This window comes from Citrus sinensis, chromosome 3 (genome assembly GCF_022201045.2).
Source record: "Citrus sinensis cultivar Valencia sweet orange chromosome 3, DVS_A1.0, whole genome shotgun sequence".
NCBI lineage: Eukaryota > Viridiplantae > Streptophyta > Magnoliopsida > Sapindales > Rutaceae > Citrus > Citrus sinensis.
The window spans coordinates 12,548,529-12,566,511 of NC_068558.1; the positions used below are offsets into that span (position 1 = coordinate 12,548,529).

General features: G+C 33.2%; 3 protein-coding genes across 4 annotated transcripts; 2 read left to right on the forward strand and 1 right to left on the reverse strand.

Moving 5' to 3' along the window:
- The first annotated feature begins 1,779 nt into the window (after positions 1 to 1,779).
- On the forward strand, positions 1,780 to 6,340 carry LOC102608330 (uncharacterized). Of its 2 annotated transcripts, XM_006477800.4 has the most exons (4): positions 1,799 to 2,050; positions 3,031 to 3,153; positions 5,559 to 5,678; positions 5,808 to 6,340. In XM_006477800.4, the coding sequence occupies exons 1-4, from the start codon at positions 2,014 to 2,016 to the stop codon at positions 5,870 to 5,872; spliced, it is 345 nt and encodes a 114-aa protein (XP_006477863.1). In that variant the 5' UTR covers positions 1,799 to 2,013; the 3' UTR covers positions 5,873 to 6,340. The 2 variants fall into 2 exon arrangements, with proteins under 2 accessions (XP_052293251.1, XP_006477863.1); XM_052437291.1 differs by lacking the exons at positions 5,559 to 5,678; positions 5,808 to 6,340 and adding an exon at positions 3,478 to 5,552 and having other exon boundaries at positions 1,780 to 2,050.
- A 270-nt stretch (positions 6,341 to 6,610) lies between these two features.
- LOC102608043 (uncharacterized) lies at positions 6,611 to 11,768 on the reverse strand. The gene is made up of 8 exons (XM_006477799.4): positions 11,602 to 11,768; positions 10,738 to 10,793; positions 10,523 to 10,647; positions 10,069 to 10,228; positions 9,033 to 9,430; positions 8,367 to 8,849; positions 8,122 to 8,245; positions 6,611 to 6,935 (listed from the first exon to the last, which is right to left on the reverse strand). The coding sequence occupies exons 1-8, from the start codon at positions 11,668 to 11,670 to the stop codon at positions 6,797 to 6,799; spliced, it is 1,554 nt and encodes a 517-aa protein (XP_006477862.2). The 5' UTR covers positions 11,671 to 11,768; the 3' UTR covers positions 6,611 to 6,796.
- A 1,100-nt stretch (positions 11,769 to 12,868) lies between these two features.
- On the forward strand, positions 12,869 to 14,201 carry LOC102607738 (mitochondrial import receptor subunit TOM7-1). Its single transcript, XM_006477798.4, has 2 exons — positions 12,869 to 13,023; positions 13,733 to 14,201. The coding sequence occupies exon 2, from the start codon at positions 13,752 to 13,754 to the stop codon at positions 13,968 to 13,970; it is 219 nt and encodes a 72-aa protein (XP_006477861.2). The 5' UTR covers positions 12,869 to 13,023; positions 13,733 to 13,751; the 3' UTR covers positions 13,971 to 14,201.
- The last annotated feature ends 3,782 nt before the right edge of the window (positions 14,202 to 17,983 follow it).

A 17,983-nucleotide genomic window follows, 5' to 3' on the forward strand; every position in this document is an offset into this window, starting at 1 on the left:
ATGTTTTGTAGAAGGGTTATTTTTACAAACAAACTTACAATATTTTGACAAGGGCAAGCATGCCTTCTAACTTGTCTGATTATGGCAAACTAAGAAAATAGTTGCCTTTTTTTGTAAATATGGGTTGCTGCTGGTTGTAGAAGCTGATGAAATGCAACCATTTGTAATTGTCACAAATTATTGTTGTTGAAATGCATATAATTAATTACTATAGTTCAAACTCTTGTGAGTTATATTTTAATTTGTTAGAGTACTAGTTGTAACTGTGGTTTATACTTTATTATGTTGGTTTGAAGTTGATTTCACCTAGCACTTATATTTAATCTTGCTGATTTAATCTTGCTAATTTAGTTTTCAATGAGACACATGGTATATAAATAAGCTTGCTGGTTTGGTGCTGAGTTTTGAACTATTATTTATGGTTTACTTTGTTGGGTTAATGTTGATTTCATGTATATTACTTCAAAGCTGAGCTTGCAGGTTTGGTATTCATTTTATGTATACTACTTAAGGCTTTAAGCCTGCTGTTTTCTCTGTTTCATGAACATTGATATGTATTAGAAATTAACTACTTAAATTTTCATTACTCCATTGCTAAATTGGTGTACAACCAACTAGAAATACAACTTTAGGCATTATGCATCCTAAGCATCATAACATTTACTGCCAGTAAGACTACATTACAATACATCATTGTTTTCAATACATCTTTATAGTGTCCAGGTTTCATTAACTTCTTCACAATGCTCTTCACCTCTTTTACATTAATATCAATCGTATTTATGACATGAGAATCCACCATCGCAGCCGCATTCCCTTCTAAAACAGCCCCATTGTTGAAGTCGGTTCTGTCTGGTACCCACCACTTGAAGTAGCCACATTTTGGTTTGTTCATGCATGTGTAATAAAGCTTGTGAGGATTGTCATCAGACTCTGATATCTTCACTTCAGCTCTGGTTTGGCATCTGCATATACGATTTGGGAATCTGATTAGCCTGCCATTAACCCAATTTCTCCAAGCTGGTTCATATTCTACTTGCATGTCTGATCTGCATGATGTGTTTGAGCTTTGGGAGTCCATGTGTTTGTTGGTGTGTTATCTGTTTTTGGCTTGTATACTGGTTGAATACAATGATTCACAAGAATGTATAGCATGAACTTCCTGAGAATTCATGCACTGGCTTTTTTTTTCTTCAGAATAAATGTGAAATGGTGATGGAAGCTAAACATTGTTTTATTCAACTATTTATGGGCAAAGTTGCTGCCAATATTACCGTTGATTACAACGGTAATATTAGCAGGGAGAAGAAAATTTTTTGGACCCCAAATCTCCAACTTCTAAGCATTTTCGGCTTTTGAATAACTTTTGAATATGCTTGCACTGTCAACTTTGCTGGGAAATTGTACCTGTCAGCCTTTAAAGGGTATTTTCGTCCTCTTGTTAGTCCACTAATAGTCAACTGGCGGAAATACTAACTGCAAGGGAAGGGAATGTAAATACAAAAATACTTTCTATTAAACTGAAATTAGGTAAAACCTCAGGAGAGGTGTGTAAAAATAACCCATCAATCAAATAACAATTTAACCCGAAAGAGGAAAGAGGAAACATCTCATTCACATATCACAGCGAAGCAACTCACTTTACTGGAAATATCTAAAAAAAAAAAAAAAAAAAATTTCTCTTTACTGCTGAAAGTAAATATTATTGAGCAGGGCAAAACCGCCAAGCCAATTATGTCATAATTATTATTCGTTAAAAATAAAAAATTAATATAATTATCCAATCATAATCGTCGTGCACCTTTCTTGGGTTTTTGACCTTTTTTTTCAACTCACGGGGGAGGAACCGCAGGGACTCTCACCGGAAAAAAATATCTCACTCACGCACTCCACGTACAAAACTGAAATAATTTTTTTAAGAAAAAAAAAGAAATCTAAATTCAGTTGTCTTTGCATTCAATGAACCGCTTTCTATTGTGACGGAAGAAGAAGAAGAGCGGGAAAAAAAAAAGCATGGGGTGTGCTGGATCGTCGCAGAGCAAAGCCGACGGTGAAGTCACTTTATCATTTCTTTTCGTCTTCTTCATTCAGTTAAAATTTATTAATTATCATTGATTTGTTAAAATTTATTAATTATCATTGATTATTTTTGTAGGATTTAGCTATCTTCAAATCTTGTTTTTGTTAATTTTTTTTGTGATTAATTCTCAGTTGAATCCCTCTCTTTCTGTCATCTTTCCGCTGAACTTATGAACTGCTTGATTCGGTGTAGATTAAATACATTTTCGAGTTATGTGTAATTTGTGTCAAATTTTCGAATTAATTTGATATATACATGATAAATTGAAACCAAAAAAAAGAAAAAGAAAAAAAAGAAAAAAAGAGACAGGCTTAGCGAGTGTAGTGTATAGCAAGAGATTGATTCCAAGGCTTGGTTAATAAGGTGTAAAATTTGGATTTGTTTCCCTCAGGATGCCGCTTAAAACACATGCATTATATGGCTTGTTGTGTATTATTAAAGAGACCTGTCGGGTAAAATTCTTACCTTCTATGGCTTGTTGAATTTATAGAAAGTGATTTCTTTTGTATAAGTTAGGTTTGTAAATTGCATGATTTAGGTTGAGACCGTGTATGATTTGGAGTTGCAGTGCGCGCGCGCGCGCACAGTAACTAGTAAAATGCTGGCCTTCGTATAATTTTTTAGCTTCTTTAGCAAGCATGAATGAATGTCTGTCAATTGTGCTGAGTTGATGCTTCTGTTATTATTGTATATATTGCAAGAAGCTTGTAACGGTGCTGCTTGTGATGTACTTTTATTATCTTATTCTCAATAGAATGAATATATCAAATTTATACAAATTGAGTCAATTTCGGTGACTTTCAAGATTCCAATGAGTTTTTAATGGAAATCTTCCCGGCCAAAAAGGAAAAAGAAGCTAATATCTTGGATTATAACTATAGTTTGAATGTTTTAGATATAATATCATGGTTTTATTAAAGTATGCCGACCGAAAACATTGGTTGTATCAGGGACTGTGAAAAAGATTCGAAAGCCAAAACCCTGGAAGCATCCTCAGCCAATAACAAAGTCTCAATTGATGCAGCTACGTGATGAGTTTTGGGACACTGCTCCTCATTATGGTGGCCGGAAAGGTAGTCCCTCAGAATGTATGAAAACCTAAGTACTGTTTCTTTAATTACTTGAGAAAATGGAATTGATTGCTAATTTATCAGATATTAAAAAAAAAAAAAGGAAGAAGATAAAGAAAGAAGTTCGCTAATTTGGAATAGTTGAAGTGTGTGTTACCACCACAATCCATTTTTATAATAGTATGACTTCATTATAACTTTCAGAATTTGTTCATCTGCTGCTTTGTTGTGTGATTACTTATTCATTTTTCCTTGGATGATTACTTGTTAGATCTTTGAATAGATTTACCTTGAGTTGAGCATTTATATTTGTACGTTCATTTTCAGCGTCCAGATCTTGGCTTTGTAAATCTATTGTTGATCGTCTTGGAGTGTCTATAGCAAATAGCAGTCCTCTTGCTGCGCGTTATAGTGAAACTACTGTGTTAATCTCATCTCTCCTACAGGTGATGAATAAGTATGGAAATGATTCTTACCTGCAAGATAAATAGCCTTCATTGTTTAAGAAGCAATATATACAATGAATAGGCAGGTTCTTAGAAGAGTGAAAGAACCTGGCTACAACCTTCAGGTTACCAGTTTTTCTTTGCAGCCCATTGCTGCTTCCTTTTTCAGCCATTAACATAAACAAATAGGTCTTTTCCTTGTAATGAAACTTTCTTTTTGGTTTGATTTTGTAGCCGGACCAAAATAAGGGAGTGGTGGAAGTTTCGTTGGATGTGTATATTTATTTCATGTTCTATAAAGGATGATCATGCTTGCGGTGTTAATTTTACGCCTATCTAATTTCTTGAAAATTTCCTTAGAGGGTTTCTAGGGGGAAAAATCTGGAAATATAACCAAAAAATTACTAAAGTCAGGTATGCTATGACATAATGCTGTTTTAAGGGCTTTGCTCTCCTAAATTCAAGTTATTGTTGTATCATATGCATAAATTGCTTACAGTTTAAAGGTTTTCAATGTTGAAATGACACTGGAAGCTAGGAATGGTGAGAGTTTATTTTTAGGGTGACCCTAAACTGAGCATTTTTTCCTGAACAGACTATGCATAGTAGAGTTCAATACGTATGTTGTGCTTAAAGCCCCTGAGGGGGCAGCCCAGTTGGTTTAGGGCTTGGTTCTGGTGCTTGGCTTTATCGAGGTCTCAGGTTTGATTCTTTTGGTGGCTTAAAAATTCCACCCTTTGTTGTCTCATGAGTCATGGGCCTAGGGTGCCCAACTGAACCCCTAGGGGGCCTGGCCGAGGCAGACTTCTGGTCCAGGTTGTGCAGGAGTCTGGATTATCCTAAAAATAATAACAATAAAAAAATTAAAAAAAGAAAACACATGTTGTGCTTAAAAGTGTAGGATATATGAATCTTATGGTATGTTTGGATGATAATATATCTGTGAACATGAAGGATAAGAATCCAGTGGCTATGACAAGATTGTGGTATCAAAGCTTTAGCAGTCCTGACAACCTTCAGTTAATTTTGTAGCAGATATGAAATACTGTTCAAAGTCAAGTGATGATGCATTTTTGAAGGAATGCTAAGTAGAGTGGACAGCAATGGGAGATATTGAGTGGATAGTTTTCTTTTGTATAGATTTTGAGGTCCTGCCCAGGTAGATCTTTGTTTTTGTGGTTCCATACTGATTTTTTAAAAAAATTCAAGGTTAATTTCCTACCCATAAAAAAAGGGAGCTAGAGTTAAAAATTAAGACGATGGCCGACTTGATCTAAGTTGGCTAAGGCTACGGAGAAGATCAAGTAGAATGTCGATTATGAAAAACAATGATGGGGCATAGTAAACTACTATAAGTATTATGCCACTAGAAGCATCACCTTGTTTAGACAATTTTGTAAGAGCCACTGTATAACTATTACTGAATTGAGTGTTGGGCTATATATGCTCAAGTGTATATCCCCAATCATCTCAAGCTTCTGGGAAGCAACTGTAGAGCTGCATTTTATAAATTGGAAATCAAGTCTTGTAGAAAACTAGTTCTTATCACCAATTAAATTGCCAGCTACTGTGATTTGAATCAAACGTTTGAACTACAATACGGACTGTGAATTGTTGAATTAGTAGTATGCTTCGCAGAGGTTGAGGTTTCCATTAGTTAGTTATTTGGGAAGAAGTCATTGATATCAATATACTGGAAGAAGATCACAAAATGTATCCTCACAAGAAGCAAAATTGTTAATCTGTTTAGATTGCATGTAATTTCGCCGAAAAGGAAACATTTATTTTTATTTTTTTAACACTGGAAAGCAAACATGAGTGGGGAAAAATTAGTAGTTTCTCAGAACAGTCTCTTAAATTATTATTTTATTGTCATCAATAATCTGTACTACCGGTAGAATATACTTCTTGAGTTTTATAGTTATACTTCTAATTGTCACTGTCCTTTTTTTGAAAAATCAGAGATCTGGGATGCACTACGTGCTGCTGCTGAAGCTGATCTGAGCCTTGCGCAAGCTATTGTGGACAGTGCGGGTGTCATTGTTCAAAGCGCTGATTTGACTATTTGCTATGATGAAAGAGGTACTTTGCTGTTTATTAATTTTTTGAAGTATCAACACATCTTGTATAAATATGTTACTGAAGTTCTTGTTGAAACTTATGTTTTCCTTTCTTATTTCTACTGCTGTGCTTTACAAATCCATCTTGCAGGTGCAAAATATGAACTACCCAAGTATGTTTTGAGCGAACCGACCAACTTGATCCGAGAAGGTTAGGTTAAAGAATAGAGAGATACTGAGTACCTTGTTTCTGCAAAGATTGATTGTAAATCATGTATATTTCTCTAAATCTCCTCCATACTATTTTTCGTAAAGCCATGCTCTGATCCTCTTTATTTGTGGACTTTTTCTTTTAACTGTGTTTTGTAAGTTTCATTTGGATACCGAACAAGATCACCAGTGACCCATCTGGATATTGTGGGAAAAAAAAAAAGGGTTTTGGTGTCAACTTGTTCTCCTGAAAGGTTGCATATTGACTTGGTAGATATCATTAAGACTTGAAATTCTCTCTCCAATATGCACTTGCCTGAGAAAGGCAAGTTCTTCAGGCAATTTGAATATGTATAGTTCAATGTTTAAGAATCAGAAGAGATTTTCTGATGATGTAATTGAGGATGATTCTGTATCCCGTTGGGTAAGGTCTCTTGGATTGTATGAGACTGTTGCAGATTGAAGCTTTTCTAATCCACCATTTATGATTAAAACCAGGTTATCAGAATTATATAACTTTAAGAAGTTATTATGCAAGTTAATTTCGGTAAAATTTCCATATTCCTAATGCTAATCCACGTTGGAAATTAGCAAATAAAAGATGTGTTACATAATTCGAACAATGATTATGCATATCCTTGATGGCTTGTTTTAACAAGGGCTGCAAATTACTGTATTTTCCTTTAGAATATAACCGTTTGAGAAAGGTTCACAACCTAAATCTGCATAAAGACACACTCACAATGCAGAACCCTTCATCTTCATTTCATGAATTCTAATCCTATCAATGTACAAACCATAAGTAGTGATAGAACCAAACATTGAGTTTTAACGCTGGGACCACGAATCCCATTGTGAACTAGGTTGTTAAACCATTCTACAGAACCCAAAATGAAAACGTCAAATAGCACGAACACCATTTCATTCACTTCATACCCTCTTAAAGAAAGATAGAATGTTGCCTTGTTTAGGATCCTTCTGATTTCCAGCTTTCTTGTTTCCTGCTTTATTCCCTGCATTAGACGGTGCATTGCTTCCTAATGCTGGAGACTTTTTAGCTGCCGCCGGCCTGACATAATTACATAAATCCAACATTTAGAAGAGTATCTAGGCACAAACTGACAAATAACCACCATAAGAATACTCATATTTGAAATCTGGAATCTAATGCTAGCCACATATATAAATCAGTCTCCAAGACAGGCATGGCTTATAAACCAAGTGCCTACTGTAACTAGTATTAGCATAGACAAACATTTCACAATCAAAAGGAACTGATAAGCAAGCTTGATCTCTGATATGAAAAATTTTGTGCACAATATTTATTTTCACTTAAAAGCGTTTTGAAATAATCAAACTTACAATGGCAAAGAAGTAATATACTTGTAGGAAAAATATCATCCAACAACCTGACTTTGGGCTTAGTTTTACCCCAATGCCAGAAAAGTCATATTACATACTACCTCTATCACTAGCTCAGGTCTGTTAAATGTAACCAAGAAAGGATATTACCACGCTAATTTTGATGATATAAAGGAAACCACAATATCACTTGGAGAAAAGGTAACTTGACTATGAAAAATAGCAAAAGAAATCTCAAGGATTATTCATAAAAGAGTCAATAAGCTTTCCTTAGCAAACACCTAAACAAAATGCAAATCACAAACTGTATTTGGCAATTGAGAACCTACCAAACAGCAAACAGCAAACAGCAACCAGCAACCAGTAACAAGGGTCCCATAAATCTAACAGACCTCGGTTGATGGCAGAGCCATATGATAATTTTCAAACTATTATTCACAAACACTGTGATAATTTCAAACTAATTTATTTACGTATAATTAAACCAAATATCATAGGTGTTATCTGATGTTTTCATATATTTATTTGCATGGTTTTCCAGCTGATTGTGATGTTTGCACAGCACAGTATTCTAGTTATTCTTAGGCTTCCAATCATCACTTCTAAATACTTCTACTTTATGACATGTTTATTAGTTTCATTTGGTTTCTAATTTATTTTTTTTTGGCCAGAATAAATAATGGATCACTCTGGAATCATATTTAAGATCTATTCCATTAAAGGAAACAGATTTTTCACCAAATAGAAAATGAGGTTGACAACCAGCAGCCACCTGCGGGATACCAAAGTTTCCCTATGATTTGACGTGATCAGTGGGCATGTTGAACTTCTTGGAGTAAAATGCTAAACAATGATATCTAAGTGCAAATAATAAACGTAAAGACAGCTCTAACCTTTTAACATTGTCGGCGACAGTATTGCTCTCAGCTTTCTTCATCGTATTGTCCGCTTTCTGCGTCGTTCCACTGTCAGGTTTCTTCATTTCACTTTCCTCACCCTCCCATAAAACTTCAGTTACTGGACAGAAATAAAATAAAATAAAATAAAGATTAACCTGAATTTGTCCTAGGATAAAACTTTTCCCATCAGAAACAACATAAAAACACCACCAAATGTAACTCATGCCTTTTAGGTATACCTTCTCTCCCACGTTCATCGATCCGTGTCTTCACAACTTTTCTTCTTTTGGGTGATTGGGCTGAAGAATCAGCCACTTTATCCTTATGTACATCCTTCTCAGGAACACACTTCTGAATCTTCTCTGTAATGGAAGTTTCAGTGATTGTTCTTGTGCTGACAACTGAAGAGTCTTCTGAATGGTTGGGTTCCAGATCAGTTGCTTTCTCTTCCTTTACTTTTGGTTTATCTTCTATTAGCTCATCAAAAATCAAATTGGGTTTTTCAGTAACTAAAACTTTTTTACTTTGCTCTGGAGCTAGACTTGACTGTCCCTTTGGTAGATCAGGTGATGCCAAATTGACTGCATCTTCATACTCATCTTCATCTGAGAGATCAAAAACTACCTTTCTTTTCCTTTTGCCTTCCCCATTGGAGGCTCTTCTAAAATTTACATCTTCAGCATCATCTTCATTGCTCACATCCTGCACCACTCCCGCACTAGCTAATATCATGTAAAAAGTTGCAGAAGGGAAAAGGAAAGAGTTAGCTAAACGTATCCTAGATTGCGGACTTGGCAGAATATATATTTATTTAAAATAGGAAACAGCTAATTACTCCATTACAGTTAAGAGTATTGGATTAATCAGATAGGAGCCAACCAGTAGGACTTGGAAGTCAACATTACCATCTGCTGGTGCGCTATTGGGCTTCGACTTTGAAGATGCACGACCCCATAAATTTGCTAATGAACCTCCATTACCAGAAGAGCTTTCATTCTGTATATTTGCAGGCAAAGGCTGTAGTTTTTCTTCATGAACAGAAGGCTTGGTAACTTGATCATGAGCTCCTGTGCCATTACTTTGACCTTTGACCACTTTTACCACATTGGATGACATCAGACCCACCTTTGGGCTTGATTGCTGAACTTTATTTTGCAAACATGGTGGAACTGTATTGTTATGATGTGCAGTGTTAGTTTTTGTCAGGTCTGGGATCGCTGCAATTTTAAGCTGCAAAGAAGCATTGCTTACAGGAGTTCCCTCAGCACCGCGCTTGACAAAGGAATTTGAAATCCCACAGAACCTGATTAAATAATATTATGCAGTCAAGTAAGAGGAGGCAACATATGCAGAGTCATAGTCATTTACTATGTAAGTCTAACTATCACTAGTACAGAATGTTCCTGCAGAAATGTATATGGATGAAATGATCGTCTAATCACTTATCAGAAGATGCATAAAGGTTTGTTATTTTTCTCATCACCCCCTTCTTTTTGTGCGCAACCATACACTGGAAATTAAAGAAGTGTAACTATTTTCATATCTTACTCCAATGCCCTGAGATTTGAATATAAGGTTTACTGCAATAATGTTTACAGAGAAACAATTGAAGCTTCTCAGATGACAACAATCCATAACCAATCAATATCTTCAATGTCTATTAAGCTCTATTTTCTAAGGAATTTTGATTTAAGAAACTGTCAAAAATGAAGCTTCAATAGAAGCACAAGAAGAAGTGCTTCAAAATAAGGCAGTGAAAATCCTAAACCAGCAATAACCAAATTTTACAAAGAAACCGAGAACTTCTTGGATATTACAATTTCAAAAGACAAATGAATAAAGCTCTATTGAGAAAACTAAATGCAGTCCCAAATACCAAAATCTGAGGTGTCTAATCTAAAAGTGCAAACAATTATAGTTAATACAGAGGTATCATCATACCTATTATCTCTCAAGCAGTTATCAACTGCTGAAGGCTGCTTGAAGAGCTCTTCGGCTTGTACAAATTCAGCATTCCAAAGTGCTGCCGGATCCTTTGGGATACAAGCTTGCACACTATAGACCTGAATTGAGCAATTGCCATCAAATTCTTGCTTGGCTTCTGCATGGAAGACAAGATAATGGAGTCCCTCATTAATTCTTCTTAACTCATACAGCAGAGCCACATATTTCAAATATTATGGCACAAATAAAGGGCTAGAGTTAATGATAAGGCAACCTCTCTGAATTAAAAGATGTGGCAATTGATATCAATAATGCTTTACTCGAAGTATCAAAATGATTACAGAAATTTCTCAGTCTTGCTTTCCCAAGCTGTAGCAACGTTTAACCATGTAGTCCAATTCTCACTTATTAGCACAAGTGGAACCATAACATATTCAATGAAAAATCTAACCTGCAAGTTTAGGCTCAGAAACAAGCCTTATATTATAACTTGGAGGACTACTCTTCAACCAGCCGGATAAAGTGTATACTACTTCCAACCCATTTCCATGTTTCACAACAAACTCTTGAAGCAGCCTTTATTGAATCAGAAAAACAAAATATAAGGTAAAAGTATGTCCAATAGATAAGAAAAACCACTTATATGCTGGAAGGAGAAATTCTAACCTCTTTGCGGTATTTGAAGACACCAAAAAATTGCGACTCAGCCACTTATATGAAACCTGAAAAGTATTATCATTTATGTCAAGAATTTGCTCATGCACTTCCAGCTTTAGAAAAGGGTAGCATGCATAGCCTACAAGGTCTATATCATGAAATAATAAGACTACTAATCCAAAAAAGAAATTTGCATTTCTACATATAAATGTTAGCCAAGAAGCCAAATGTATACAACTTGCTTGAAGATGCTGTGTATGGGATATGTGAGCAAGTACAAAATCTAAGTGTTGACGAGTATAATCTCAGATCAATGAACAAGTGACATTTTATGAATTTAGCACAAAAATAAAACTAAAAAAGGGATAAGGGATGAAAAGCAAAAACAACCGACGTGTTTAATTATTGACAGAGGGCTGAATTTTGAACAAACACAAATCCTTAATGCATCCAATGAAGAATTTTCCACAATAAATACAGTTTTAGGAAATTTGAGAATGATTGCTAATCATGTACAGCAAAAACCCATCTCAAATTCAATGTCAAATCAACACTAAAAGCACTTGCAGAAAAATTTAATTATTTTTCAATCATTCATCTTTTAATTAGACGCATGATGTCTAAAAGTGTAATATTTTTTCACTAGAATTTTTAGACAATTAAGTATAAAGGCTCTATTTTTACCAAATACCCATAAATTATTTCACCAATCCAGCAAAATTTGAATAAACAGAAATACATTTAACAAAACCCGAGCAAAATTAGCATCATAAAGAGTTGAATCACAGTAAGAAGCAACATATCAGAGAAAATTTACATTAAATTTGAAATAAATAACCAAATGAAGAGAACGAGAAGAAGAATTGAAGTTACCACTTGAAGATGATCAGAGACGAGAGCCTGAATCTCGTCGAGAATACCTAGGGTTTCGATTTCGGGCATTTTTCCTGGGGATTGAGATTCTTCAAAGGGCACCAATTTTCCCGCCACTCCTCCGAATCGGCTTTTATAGGCGATGCCGGTGAGATTTTTTGGGTGGCATTTCAAGGTTAAAAATGTCTTTTAGCACATATGAACTGTTCAGGGGTAATCTTGTAAACTCACGTAAATACTTTTGTTAATAAATCGATTAGTATGAATTTTCATTTTTCACCAATTTGATTAAAATCACGTAGATACGTTGTTAATAAACTAAAGTGTGACAAAATATAAAATCACGGCAGGGCTACTAGGTTGTTTCAGTGATAATTTTGTCAATCTTTTATTTAATTCTAATTTATGTGACATCCTATTTCTAGCTACATCATGATATTAGTAATTAATGTTTATTTATTTTGTAAAATTATAATTTTATTCTCTCGCAATAAATAACTACCTGTTATGGTATAGTGACAAAATAAATTATTACAATAATTGAAACTTAATTGTTAAAATGATTTTTTTTTATTATTTAGGTTAATAGCAATTCAATTTCTTTCCACCTATATAAGTGGGATTCAAATTCTAAAACTCTTGTCTTCAATCAAATATTTTACAAATACAAAAAAAATTAAAGGGAGATTGCCAATTCCCCCATCTCCCACTAAAATCAATATATGCAATTTTTTATAGTTAAAATTAATATATATCATTTATTTTCCTATAGTTTTTATAATAGTCGATAATCCTCATAGTAATATAATTTTATAATATTACTCTTATTTTTAAATATATTTATATTTATATTTATTATAAATTATATAAATAAAAGTTAAAATAAAAAAAATTAAGTGCTAGAGAAAAGAAATATATATTTCGATATGAATAAAAAATTATTGATAAGATTTTTTTAATTTATTATTATTATTTAAATATTTTCTCATAATAAATATATCTTTTATATTTTAAAGAAAAATTCTTAGATAAATGACTTATTTATAATTTTTTTAAATTTTTTTAGATAATATAAAAATAGTAAAAATAAGTAGTATATATTAACAATCGCCTAAAATTAAAATAAAAGCTCTCTCCCTTATTTATTTATTTATTTTTTTAACAGAAAGAAAGAAATTATAAGGGAGAGCGGAGCCGACAATCGATCCTAGAGGAGTGAAACTTGAAAATATTGTTTAAAAATACACGTGGCAGCTTTTTATAAGTTCACTCATGGTAGTAAATTGTTTCTGAGTACATACAATCCAGGATATATATACACGGAGGCACATACACGTATAAAATCCCTAGTAATCACGGTTGTCGCTTCTCAGTCGCTAAAGCCTCCTCTCAACACAACGTTCAATCCGTTCACCGCAGCAGGTACTTCTCGTCGCCGCCGGTCTCCGGGATCTACTAAACTTATTTTATAATAATTTTTTTGTCTATCAGTATTTTTTTTTATTTTTTTATGATAAAATTTTATATATGTATTGTTGTTTGAAAAAATAGAAAAATTATTATTTTGGTATCTTTAATGATGCTAATGAATTTACGGTTAACGTTTGATTTTTGGATTAAAGTTTCATTGTCGTGCATTTGTAAGACGCGTATAATATATTTGGCTTGTAAAATATATTTTTCATTGCTTTGTTTGGAAAAGTATTTTGAAATTATGTTAGCATATCAATATAAACAGATTGTTGAATTTCAAATTTCTTATTTTCATTTTGGTAAATAGAAATTAATCAAAAAAAAAAATTATGTTAGCATATCAATATAAACCCATGCTCTGTGATTAGAATTTTTGCAGCAACAAGGACTGTTCTAGGTTCGTTAGTTAGAGAATCAGAAGTCATACCTTACAAGAATTAATCGTTTACTCGGCTGTTTCAAGTTTCATAATTTGTTGTGGAGTATTGCTACAGAATGTGACGATGTTTTTATCTTGATTTGAGTTTACTCGTGTGGGAATCTTACTTGTGTGGTTGATAAGGAATGCTAACTGCTAAGTGATTTTTATCGATGTAATGCTGTTTCTTGATCAGATATATGATGAAGTTGTGTTTATTGGCTTATTACTCTTGTGCAGGTCAAGATTTGAGGAGAAAATGGGTTCTAGAGTAACACTTAGGACCAAAGGCAAGGGCGTGAAGGGAGCAAAGGCATCAGAGGAGAAATCAATGGTCGATTCTTTCAAAGAGTGGAGCACTTGGACCATGAAAAAGGCTAAAGTGGTCACTCACTATGGATTTATTCCTCTTATCATCATTATCGGCATGAATTCTGATCCCAAGCCCCAAGTCTATCAGCTCCTCAGCCCCGTTTGATCTCCATACTTGACTCTTCCTTTTCTTTTGATGTCAAACAAAATAGTTATTATCATGCTGTGCCTTCCTATTTGTCGAATCTACATGAATTGAATGTTTTAGGAGTTTTGGTTTCTTGTGATCGTACTTCCTGCCTAGTTGTAAGCTTATGGATTGACTAGTATAAAATGTCTGGAATTTGAATTATATACCGTCTCCATTGAATTGGAGGCTTCTTTTTCTTTTGGTGAATTTGTTTGTATTTTTTTTCCTTTTAGTTTCTTTGTTTACCATAGATCAATATTATAAGCATATTTTAATATTATTGGATAGTTTAGTTTGGTGACAAACAGATTAAAAGGGATTTAGGAATGTGATATTTATAATCTTGAATGTTCCCCTTTTATGATCTTCGGTTGCAACATTTTTTTTAATATTTTTTAAACTCCAGTTGGTAATTAGCTTATGGAGTGATATGTTGTATTTTCTGTCATTGAGGGTTGGATTTGGGGCCATTTGGATTTCCTGTGTTTTATGATGTTAGAGTTGACTCTCAGTGCAAAATTAATCTGATATGTTGCATTTTCTTTACCTCTGTGTCGGTATTGTTATACTTTTTCTGTGGATGTGTTTTGAAATCATTTGGTTTAAAGAAACAAGAGTGCTGGCGGGAAAGCTTCAGTATTTCTATTTCGTTGTGAATTTGTTCACTTTTCAGCTAATCTCTTCATGTCATATCAGTTGGCACACACTAGTTTTTACAAAATCATTATTATTAGATGAAAAACGTAGGAGATGCTGTGCATGTGACTTCTCTACGGCTTGGTTTGCAAGAAATTTGATTGCATTTTTTCTCCGCCCCTGCCATTGATTGTGCATCAGTGCAGGGTACAACTCATCAATTTGATGTAAGTGAACTAGAACAAGTGAAGAGTCTTATGATTATGATCTTCCCTTGATTTGAAGCAATGGACTCTTGTAAACAATGTTTCACATTTGGTGGTGTTGCAAAAGAATTTCCACTGTGAGGTAAAGGATGTGGTGATTCCCCATCAAAGCTTCAAGTATCCTCTTCAGTTTCCTGCTCTGCTACCTAGCCAGTAACAACTACCAGCCCACACTAGACCAATAGCAATTATACCTCTTTGAAATCATGAGTGAGTAATTTAAAAAAAAAATTAAATCCTCATTGCAATATCTATTAATATATGTTGAAAACAAAGGTGCTAAATATTTTTCCATATTGGTTCCTTACCTACTAAAAACATAGCATGCTTTTTGAACATGACTAATTTAATGGTCATTAGTGTTCTTTTTATCATTTTTTTGTTTGATTTTTTTTGGTATAGTTTGTGAAAATAAAATAATTTATTTTGTTAGTAAAAATTTTAAATTTTGGGTTTTTGTGGAGTAGAGGTTGAAATTTTTTTTAAAATGTTAGAATATCTAAAATATATTTTACTTGTTTGATAATTTTATATATTTTTTATAAAATGATTTTAAAATTGTCAAAATAATTTTAAAATTTTTAATAAAAGTTTTTATTACCAACTGAATAAATAAATTTTTTTAATAAAAATTTTACTCCAAAAAGTCCTACATAAATAAACTGTACTTGAAAATTTTATCAAATGGATCCATCTCAACAGTGAATGTTGAGTTGTGGTAGAACTGCGGTTGTCTGCTCAATGAAATATAATCTCCAATTTAGCAAATGATACCTTGGAAAATATTACAGGGTTGATGTACGCTCAATGATCCTCATTTGACGGTCAGATATTTTCCTCCATACGATAAGACCCATTTTTTATTGTCATAGAGTTCATTAATATATATAATTTGGAAGCATACGTGGATGTGGGTTTCTTGATTGTTTCAGAAGTTTCGATGATGATCAAATTGTTACCTTTATTCATCGGTAATTGTTTGAGAGACTTAAGATCTAACACATTTTTTGAAAATAAATGCTATTGTATGCTGATATAGATTGTTCTTATTAAATCAAATATGGAGATTAATTGACAATGATTCTAGTCTATCTTACTTTCATTGTTACGGTCTTCACTCTTCAGGTTCATTTTTCGTAGTTTTTTTTTTCAGAAATAAAACTAAGTAAAATCTTATGTCGATAAATATTAGAAAATTGTTGTTTTTATAATTTCATTTAAAGTACAAGTTGTTATAAAATAAATAAATAATAGATTTTTTTTTTAACTAAACAAAGTAATAAATAATATCTTGTTATTAAGCTTATACTAAGTTAATTTTTACCGTTGCCAAAAATAATAAAATACATCACATATTTATAGGGTTCAAGAGCTAGGGTGGGGAAGTAACACTTCTGACGTGAGATTTTTCATTCTTCAAAATGGTGAAAGTTCACCACTTATTTACAACATTCCCCTTGAACTTCACCATTTAGGTACTTGATTAGATGTGCTTAATATTGTCTCGTTAAACCTTACCAGTAAAACTTGTGGGGAAAAAACTAGTTGAAGAAAAAATAGTACAATGAACATTTGTCGAATATAGCTGTTGGATTTCTTATTTTCAAAATATACTCTCCTTAATGAAATATCTCCTCAAATGTCATGTATCAATTTGATAATTTGTTGATTTGATGCATGTCAATATTATGGACTAATTTCTCGATCGGGCAGAGCTTAAGTAAAAAGATCAGCAAAATTATCAATGGAGCGTATCTACTTGACATTAATTTTCTTGTCCTACTGCAGCTTATGAGTTTAGAAAAACTTTAGTGAGATATGCTTAGTTCTATCTCCCTTGATGTATCCTCCTCTAATTTGAGTAATATGAGCAGCATTGTTTTCATGTATAATTGTTGGAATACTTGTGGGGGAAGTCAAATTGTATGTGCTTTGCCTATGATGGATAATAGATAGCAGTTAAACATATTCTTTGCTTAGTTCATGTAATGTAAGGATCTTTGAGTGATTGGAAGAGGTGGCAACAAAAGTATGTTTAGTAGATCGGCATGAAATTATTGTGCCATTGTAAGTGAAAATATATCTTGTTTGTGAATGGACTCTGATGGATCAAAAAGGCAGCCTAAGTTTGCATAAATGATAAGACCAGGATTCTTTGTTGGCTCATTTGAATAAAATAACTTCAATATGTCATTTCGCGAAGATGTTAGAAGATATGTTTGATGCCATCCTAATATCTTTGTGTTGGCACTAAGCTAAATCTTGCCAACAAATTCATAGAGGATGCAATGTCTGGCCCGGCACATCAAGCTGGATATAATAAAACAATGATTGAATTTAGATATGATACTTCTAGACCAAATGTCTCTTCATTATCCTCTTTGGTGTGGAATGAATCTTTTTTAGGATCGAGAAACCAGAAAATCATAGGAGTGCTTAGTGGATGAGCATGATCCATATTGAATCGTTTTAAGATTTTCTCAACATACGCTGATTAATGAATAAGTGCTCCTTTTGTTTTATGCTCGATTGCAGATTGAGACAATATTTTGTTTTCCCCAAATCTTTCATTTCAATTTTTTTTTAAATATTTAGCAATTTTTAAGAGCTCTTCAGAAGTTCTAATTAAGTTTATGTCATCAACATAAACTGCTATAATTGCAAATCTAGATTCAGATTTTCTAATGAATATGCATGGGCATGTATGATCATCTTTGTATCCTTCTTTAATCAAATATTCACTCAAAAGATTGTACCACATGAGTCTAGATTGTTTCAACTTCGTATAAGGGTCGTTGTAGCTTGATTGAACATAGATTACGATCCTTTGATTAAATGCTTCAGACATTTTGAATCTTTCAAGGATTTTTATGTAAATATGCAGTCACTATTTCCATGAGACACGTGTCAAGTCTTTCTAAGACTTCTAAGCTGATTAAATGTCGAAATGTAATGGTATCCATTACTAGAGAATATATATCCTTATAATCAATACCAGATTCCTGCGAGAAATCTTGTGCAACTAAAGGTGCTTTGTATTTAGTGTTTTCATTATACTCATTACGTTTCCTCATAAAACCCACTTGT